The 10109-nt window shown below is 39.5% G+C and overlaps 1 protein-coding gene across 1 annotated transcript; it reads left to right on the forward strand.

Moving 5' to 3' along the window:
• Nucleotides 7213-8169, forward strand: LOC107646305. The gene has a single exon (XM_016350497.1). It carries the CDS (start codon nt 7213-7215, stop codon nt 8167-8169), a length of 957 nt encoding a protein of 318 aa, XP_016205983.1.

Here is a 10109-nt window from a genome sequence, read left to right on the forward strand (position 1 = left end):
AGAACCACACCTCTAACAGAAAAAGTCCTTCCATTAAAATCTGTTATCCCAATGCTACTTTTAATCAGATCTTTTTCAGTTTTTCCAAGCCTTCCCATAATTCTTTCAGGCATGAGATTAACAGCAGCTCCCCTGTCAACCAAAATCTTATTGACTATCCTTCCATCAACACGAGCCTTGATATGCAGTGGACGCAAGTGTTCCTTATCATTTTCAGTAGACCTCTCAAATAATCCTCCACCACACATATTGTCATCTAGCAATAAGCATTCGCTTTCAGGGAAGACATCATAACAATAATCTTCTAATGACTCTACTTCCTGGACTTGACTATACTCCTCAGGCAGTATTGACACCACAGCTATAGGTTGCTTAACACCAAATATTGCTTCTAAGCTATCATCAAAATTATCAGTAATTAAATCTTCATCCTTTTCTCCCTTGTTTTCAACCATTACCATCTTCCCAGCAAGATTGTTCTTGACATTTTTATTGCACTTAGGGTGATTAGAAGAATTGCCTGTTTCTACAGACTTGACCATGGTTGGCAAAGGAGGAAAATCTACTCCGTGTCCCTTGTATGGATCCAAAGGAACATACTCAAGTATATTCTCTTTCTTCTCAAAAGTTGTAAAAGGAGAATATTTTGGAATATTTTGACAATTTGACCAAGGAGAATAATTAAGAACCTACTGCATGTTAGGATTATAACAAGAATAAATTGGCTTTGAGGGAACAGGCGCATTTTTGGGAATATATATACTACCTCCGTCTTGTGCATGATTCATGTTCTATAACTGAGACTCATAGTACCTGGGCTTAAAAGGTCTAGACTTCACCCATTTATTTTTTCCTCTTGCAAAAGCAGTAGGTTGATTCTGCACATTTCTCACATTCTGGACCCATTTATTGTTTGAAATTTTGGTGGGAGGAACTCTTGTCTTTTGAGAAAATCCATCAGGTCTTCCATCAATCATGACCACAGTCTTCATCTTCTGGTTGACGGGTTGTACTCCAGTGTTGTTGACGCACTTGTTCAAAGGAGTTTGACCGCCCAACTTTAGTTTTCCCTCGGCTATCTTCCGCTTTAGCTCGTTAGTTTCATTTTCTTTTTCAGCAATCTTCTTTCTCAACTCAGCCTTTTCTTTCTCTTCAACTTTGTACTTTTCAAACTCTTTTGCAGCTTCCTTGTCAAAAACAGCGTTGCACCTTGGGCACATGGCGATGGTGCTGTCAGATTCTTTAATTCTCAACAAAAAATCTAACAGATCCTCACCAGGACGAGGATAAATTGGCTTCTTGTCTTACTCAAAGATCCTCAGGTCTTTATTTTCATCTTTAGCACTAACCATTGTGGCATCAATTTCTACCATGTTGACTGACAAGTTGAATGGTTCAACATAATTTGAGTCAGCAGCAAATGGTTCAGTGTCCACCTTAATAGTAGTTTTATCCTCAAACTTCAATCTTCCCTCCTCAATTGCTTTTTGTATCATGTCCCTGAAACGGACGCAATTATTAGTGGTATGCGAAAATACCTGATGAAACTTACAAAATTTCTTATTCTTTATTTCATCAGCTGTAGGCATCTTTTTTCCTTCAGGTAAAATAAGCTGCTTATCTTTTAATAAAACCTCAAATATTTGATCTGCCTTAGAAATATCAAAAGAATAAGTCTTATTTTCAACTTTAGAATAAGAAGAAACTTTTTCTTTTCCTTTAACAGGCTTCAAAGATTTGCATACATAAGGAGGACCCCCACGTAATTCGACAATATAAATCTCTTTCTCATCTGAATCACTACTATCAGAAAAACAATCAACATATGCAACCTTTTTTGAACCATTTTTAAAATTTTCTTTTTCTTTCTTAATTTGTTCTATCTGTCTTACTCTTTCAGCTAACTGGGAAAGATCTAAAGTATGTTGATTGACAAGTTTCTTCCTAACTCCAAATTCTAACCCATTAGTAGCCATTTTGACAACTTCAGCTTCTGGAATCGGAGTAAAACATTTATTCCTCATGTTTCTAAACCGTGCCAAATAGGTGTCAATGGATTTTCCCTCTGCACGTTTGACAGAGAATAAATCTGTAAGACTAACTTTTAATTCACCTCGAAAAAATTGATCATGAAAATTTCTTTCTAGCTGTGCCCAAGAATGAATAGAATTTGGTCTCAAGTTGGAGAACCATGTAAATGCATTTTTTGTTAAAGAAGAAGGAAAATATCTCATCTTGAGATATTCATTAGAAGCTGCTTCCCCAATTTCAACAGTATATCGAGCAATATGCTCTACTGTAGACTCATTTTCTTCTCCAGAAAATTTTGTAAGAGATTTTGGAATTTTCCAACCTCTTGGAAGCTCTGCTTGTTGGACACATTCAGGAAAAGCAGACAAAAAATATGGTCTATTTAAACAACCCCCATTAAATCCCAAACGGTTTAAAACTTGTTCGACATTTCTTGCTAAATTATAATGCCCCCTAAGTTGTTTTGCCTAAGTCTTTCTAACATATCATCAGCATTTTGACCATGTCTAGGCATATGAACATCATAATTAGGAATTGCTCCACCGTTCTGATTAACATTATCAAATCTTAAACTTTGGTTGTCATTTTCTTCTAAATTTACCACAGTAGCAATCCTATTAACTTGCCTATTTAATTGTTCAATTCTAGTGTTTGTGTTTTCTAAAAGAGGATTTAAAACTGTCACCATTTGATGAGTTAACATGTTTACTAGATCATGGTGACTTTCATCCATCTGTTGCCTAATATTTGCTGAAGATCCCACAGTTTGACTAGGTTGATTAACAGGCATTGCTCTTGACATGTCAGGAAATACAGGTCTAGAATTTTCTACCCTAGTGACAGTGGATGTAGTAGAATTAGATGCACTGTTATTTCCTGTATTAATAGAATGTGAAAAATTTTGTTGTGATACGTGTGAACCTGACGCCCCAGAAACAGGTACATTTGACATGCCATATGGATTTTGATAAATAAGATTTTGAAAAGTTGAGTAGAAAGGCACAGGCAATCCTTGTGTCACCATGGAGGGGACATACCCCGGTGGCAAGCCATATGGCGGCCACCCCACGGTATTTATGTGAGTTGCATTTAATCCTGTATGGGCATGGCCAACGCCATCATGCCTCACTGACATCAAGGTAGGCTCTGCGTTTGAAACCACAGGAGAATTTCCGGATTCATTTCCTCTAATCTCATCATTAGAAGTAGAAGAAGATGCTGCAGAAGTATTTGACATGTCAACTGACGTTGATTTCCTTGGCTCTGGACGCACGAACTTACCACTGCGTAACCACATGCAAATTCAAAAATCTTGATTTTTCTTTTGACAAACTACAATCTATTGACAATGTCCTACCGGGCGTGCCAATTTGTTTTACTCAAATTTTTGTTCCATTGTTAACAACAAATAAATCAACAATTTTCGAGTTTTGTTTCACAATCTTAATTCAAGGAGCGGAAACGACTCCTTTTGTGGGTGTCTCAAAGTCTCAATTGTAGTTTCGAAAGTAAAATTAAAGATAAAAAGGAAAACATACAAGGTGCCGGAGGCAAAGTAAAATGTAGAAATTAAAACAAACAGGAAATTAAAAAGAAGATGAAAGAAGAAACATGAACGTAAAAGAGAAAAAGACGTAAAAGTAAAGAAATTTTATTAATAAAAACTGAAAGAAAGCAAAGTACAAGTGTTTGAGTTCAGAGGAATTACTTAAGATTCCCAATTTTACTCTGTGATGCCAAGGGGTTGAGAGTGTTTTGGGTCTCTAAGTGTTTTCCAAGAAGAACTGAACTGATTACAACGTGTTCCTAAAGCTCTATTTATAGGCTAGCCTAATCTCAATGGGCAGTTACTCTTTGTACACCACTTGCAAGAAATTTAAATTTCTTGTAGCTGTTCCCGCACTTCTTACTTGCTGTTAATTTCAAAATTTAAATAAATAACCAACTATCACATGATCTAACTTAATTTAAAATAAATATAAATATTATATATAGAAACATTACCAAATAACTAATTATTTTTTTTAATAATTTTCTTATAAAATTTATATTTTGTCTAACACCTCCATACAAAAATAATTAGAAACTTACTGATAATGCAATTTGAAACAAATATCTATATTTCTTCTTTAATTTTCTTTATACCTTGAAAGAAAATTAGAATTCATAGTTATAAAGAAAACCCAACTTAGCTTGCGGATTTGTAATAGCAAATTATGAATAAATTGAATATATAAAATTAGTTTTTAGCTAGGTTGGGTTGATTAGCTGACTTAATAACAACAACAACAATAACAACAAAGCTTTATCCGACTAGGTGGAGTCGAGCTACATAAATCAAATAACACCATTGAGTTCTGTCACGTATCATGTCTACAGAGAGACTGTTTACATGTAGATTTTGTTTGACCACCTCATGGATGGTCTTCTTAGGTCTTCCTCTGCCTTTCACTTCTTTTTCATCTTCCATCTCATCTACCCTCTTGAATGGATGTTCTGTCGGTCTTTTTCTCACATGTCCAAACCACTTGAGACACAATTCTATCATTTATTTTACAATGGGTGCTACTCCAACTCTTTTCCTTATATCTTCGTTCCTTATTTTATTCAATTACATACGATCACTCACCCATCTCAATATCTTTATCTCTGCTACACTCAACTTATGTTCGTACTCCCTTTTGACTGCCCAACACTCCATACCATAAAGCTTAGCCGGTCTTATAGTAGCGCAATAGAATTTACCTTCAAATTTTAAAGGCACTTTTATTTACATATAAAACCAGATGCACTCCACTATTTTGACCAACTTACTTAAATACTATGATTAGCTTACTTAATAACAAAAAAGAAAATTTCAAAACTTATGCAACTCAATACAAACAATTTTTTTCTCTCAATGTCTACAATATATATCTCAAAGCTTTATTTCCATTTGATAGATTGATAAATAATAATAATAAACTATTAAATTATGTAAAAAATAGATACTGTCCACGTGAACTTTGTAATTTTGAAAAAAAACTTTCATTTAGTTATTATGACAATAGTTAAAAGGGTAGTACACGAAACATTGAGTTCTTAGGGCGGCGTTTATTTACAAAAATGAAATACTGAGACAGAACCAGAGACACAAAATTATATTTAACGGATCAAACATGAATAAAAATATTGTATCTAGAGACACTGAATTAGTGTATTTGGTATTCATCCTAACAGAAAAGACATAAAAACATTAACAAATGACACAACTTATATTTTATTTTTTCTTTCATTATTCTTGTTAATTTTTTATATTTATATTTTTTTTACTATTATATTTTTCTTCTCAAATTTTTTGGGCGAAAAAAATGAGAATAAATTAAATTTTCATAATTTATTCTAGTTTATCACCAAATAGAATATAAAACACAAAATTTTGTGTCCTGTTCTCAGAAATAAACACAACCGCCTAGGTTATTTATACTTTTTTTTTTTGCTAATTAGGGGAAGTTCGCCGTACTCCCCGGCGAACTCTATGACGGAGTTCGCCGCACTCTCCGACGAACACTATAATATATATAGAGTTCGCCGCACACCCCGGCGATCTCTAGGCAAAGTTCCCACGATAAATGCCAGTTAGAGAATGAAGTTGAGCACCTGACTTTGTTCTCCACAATCATTTTGGCTGTTGTTGATTTTTTTTTTTATAATGGCAAGAAATTCACTGTTATTCATTCATTATGATGGATAAATGGTGTATGATGAAGAAGGTTCTATCGCTTTTAGATCGAACCAACCGATATTTACCCATCTGACAGCGAAAATCAACAGTTTAGAGTTGTTAAAGAATCTGATATTATTTTTCGTGGGGATGCAAGAGACAAAGAAGGTGAAGAAAATCTACTATAGATATCCAATCGAAATAGGTGGTAGTTTAATTTATAAAAGGTATGTCAGAGCTGTGTTGTATTTGTTGATGATATATTTACTTGAACATACTTGTGAGAAAAACCTTATTGTCTTTTGAATCAGGTATCATCTGCGTGACGACGAGGACGTACGTCTTATACAGTCTTGGCACAATCGCTGGACAAATGTTCATTTGTTGGAGTTATCTGTGTTCCTCGTCGATTTGGGTGGCCGAAGATCGTTCGCGGATACTGTCGATGATAGTTTGTTAAGTGGGCCTGTTAGACGAAATATCAGACGGATGATGGTGGATCTGAATATGGCTCCTGAAGGTAGTCAAGAAGGGTCTAATGTTGAAGTCGGCAATGCTGAGTTGGATGACGGCGTTGAAAGTCACGAGGGTTCCGCTGTTAGGGATCCGATGATGGATCAGTATGAAGTTAACCCCGACGATGAAGATGATACTGAAGAAGAATCAGCCGAAATTCCTGATGATGGTGACGAGGAAGAAGAGATGAACTATTACGGTGACACGCAAATTGCTCTGACACAATCTGCTATTTTGTAACCGTATGACCGCCTGGATCACTTCTCTAGGTTGAACCTCGATGCAATGATGTCTGATTGGTCCTTTACAAAGGGAGGCGCTGAAGAGGATCCAAGGAATGAGTTCGAGGTTGGACAACATTTTCGAAACAAGGAAGAAGTCATGTTGGCTGTTAAGACATACAACATCAAGAGGGTTGTGGAGTACAATAGTATTATGTAGTGACCAGTGGAGGTATAGTGCACAGTGTATCCAATTCGGACCCGGTTGTAATTGGAGCATACACATATCATATCGTCGTAAAGTAGAAAAGTGGGAGGTGAGGAGATACATTGGTCCTCACAAATGCATGCAAACTTCAATGGGGCAAGATTATCGTCGGTTGGATTCGAAGATGATTTCTCAACACATTTTCACGATGGTAAAAGCGGATCCAACAATAAGCATCAGGGTTCTACAAGGACATGTAGAGAATCACTTCGGTTACAAGGCGTCATACAGAAAGGTTTGGCTCGCAAAACAAAGAGTCATTGCTAGCATATATGGGGATTGGGAGGAGTCATACAACGAGCTTCTTCGTTGGTTGTTCACTATGCAAATGTACTTGCCTGGTAAGAATTACTTCATTGTGGTTATATGTTATTAAGACAAGAACAGTATATGATATGTTTATTGAGAATTTGTTTGTAGGTACTTGGGTGCAACTTGTCACTCAATTTTGACTTGGTTCTGCCGACTCCGTCATGTTTCATCGGGTGTTTTGGATGTTTCCACCATGTACCGAGGCTTTCAAGCATTACAAGTCACTAATTTCCATTGATGGCACACACTTATATGGTAAATATGGTGGGACGCTGCTCATGGCCATAGCTCAGGATGGCAACGCAAATATTTTGCCTATTGCATTTGCCGTTGTCGAGGGTGAGACAAAGGAGGCATGGTCGTTCTTTCTGTCGTATCTGCGTCAGCATGTGACTCCACAACCCGGTGTCTTAGTAATTTCAGACAGGCACAAATCAATTGATGGTGCATTGAATGCCGATGATAGTTTATGGAAACCACCTCATGCTTTCCAGGCATTTTGTACGAGACACATTGCTGCCAACTTCATGAATCACTTCAAGAACAAGGACTTGAAGAAGGTTCTGATTAATGCAGCGTATTCGAAGTCGCAGCGGGAGTTCGTTCATTATTTCGGGCATCTGAGGGGCAAAAATGAGGCAATCACGAGGTGCCTTGAAGAGATGCCAAGCTCACAGTGGGCACAGTATGCGGATGAGGGTCGTAGATTCGGGCACATGACGGCAAATATCTCCGAGTGCATAAACGCTGTCATGAAAGGTTCTCACAATTTGCCAGTCACGGCTCTTATCAAGTCAAGTTATTTCCGGTTAGGAAAAATTTTTGCCAGGAAGGGTTCCGAGGCCCTTGCCCAACTCCAAGTCGGTGCCGAGTTCTCACAGACGCTGATGAAGGCCATAGAGTTCAACTCGAAGCACATCAACACAATGAATATTTATCAGTTTGATCGTTTGCGAACTAGCTTCACGGTTGAAGAGTTAGCGGCAGTGCCTGGGTCCAGACAACAGAACTACCAGGTTCTACTCGACGAATGCAAGTGTGACTGTGGGTATTTTCAGGCGCTTCATCTTCCGTGTCGTCACGTCCTCGCAGCATGCTCCCATGCAAGAATTGATTAGATGGGGTTTATGCATCCTGTGTATCGCATGGAGTCGGTATTCAACGTTTACAGGTCAGAGTTTCGTCCGATTGGACATGAGGATGATTGGCCATCCTATGACAGACCCCGCATTTGGCCCAACCCTAAGATGATGAGAGTGAAGAAAGGTCAACCAGTCAGCTCAAGAATCCAGAACAACATGGATGACGTCGAGCATACCGGGAAAAAAGGTGCAGATTGTGTCGTCAGACTGGTCACACGTGGAAGACGTGTACCGCTATCGACGGTGGAGGTGTGTCGCCGAGCCGACGTTAGTTAGCTATATGGGTTTATTATAACTGTTATGATTGTAATTTGACTTTCGTGTAATTTAATCTGCGAGAAAAGTTGTTGAAATTAAATTTATTTGGTTGTTAAATTCTAATGCAATGATGTGACCCTGGGGGTCTGAAGGACAGGTATCCTCCGGGCAAGCGTCCCGTTAGAGTCCCAACTGTCTGGGTCCCAGCCTCTGGGCCATGGCCTGGGGGATAACCGGGTCTCTGTCCCGGTGAATCTCCTCACCCCCTTGCCTCTCTCGGCCTCTATCATGTCTGCCTCTACCTCTGGCTCTCCCCTATCCCCGTCCCCGACCTCTCCCTCTCCCGGCGGCTGATTGCAACTCTAGGAGATGACCATCCTCAGGCTGATGTAACTCTGGAGCAGGTGGATGCTATATAGGCAGGTCCTCTGGCACCACCCCCGCCGGCACTAGGTGCTGGTCACCCTGACCAAATAACTCAGTGTGTGCCCACTGTAGGTATCAAGTCATATACGGTAGTGAAGAACGCAGGTCTATATGATGATGGATGTGTAGACGATGGTTGACCCGTTGATCCCATAACTCATGCCATCCCCCAAGCAAGTGTGGTAACCACTCGCCCCATCCAAATCTACCATCCATCTTGTGCATGCTGTAGATGTCCAATGGCCTGGTCAGGATGTGCTGTAGGCCACCGAACTACCGCACCACCTGGTCCACCTGATGCCACTCAACAATGGCAAAGCAAAGCAGCGGCCAGACAACCGCCGCCGTGTGGTCAGACTCAGCAAACGCGTGTAGAACTATACCCTGCAGCTGTGGGTCGGCATATGGCGTCTAATCAACCTGTTTCCAATATGCAAGTTGGTGTTATTATTCAATCTTCATATGCAAAACACATAAAATAGAGTAAACTGGCTACACTTAAACATTTATGACTTACGTAGAGCATCCCAATCCCATTCAGGATACACCTGTAATGCCTAAGGCGCCTCTCGTCTCTAGCGTTGTCAGGCCGGTACTGAACCCACCTACAACCTCGCGGTAAAAGTTACATCACAAATCAGTTATATTAAACACTTAATATAATAAATTAACAAAGTATTATTGCAGAAAATAAACAAAAATACCTCTCAACCAGTGGAAACCGACGAGTATCAAATCCATCAGGGCGTAGCAGGGGAATACGGTGGTAGGCCCAAGACAATAGCAGGCTTACGTAACCACCCAGGTTGTGCGCACCATGATCCGTCGCACAACACATCTAGTGGTACATCCATGCCAATACAGCCGACCCCCACGACAACCTACCACATGCATCGAGGTCCTCCAACAGGGGGAGCCACCTGATGTGCACCCGAGAGTCAGATGCATCTGGGAATAGAATACTTTCTATTAGGTGCATGGTGTTCCCTCTCGTGTACCTCAGGAGGCGCTCCTCAGTGGCGTCCTGCTCCAGCTCTCCGCAAACAGTGTTAAAGAACCATGTGAGCTTAACAGTCCACTTCGTCTATGACTGTCTGTCATCTGCGCCGGGCACAACACCTAGTAACTACTGACAAAAGTCCTCGATGGTCTGTCCCTGATGGTGCTGCTTCCAACTACCCATGCACCCACTCACAGGATCACCATCGATCCTAAGTCCCAGTTGATACGCC

The sequence above is a fragment of the Arachis ipaensis genome, chromosome B06, assembly GCF_000816755.2.
Source record: "Arachis ipaensis cultivar K30076 chromosome B06, Araip1.1, whole genome shotgun sequence".
Taxonomy (NCBI): domain Eukaryota; kingdom Viridiplantae; phylum Streptophyta; class Magnoliopsida; order Fabales; family Fabaceae; genus Arachis; species Arachis ipaensis.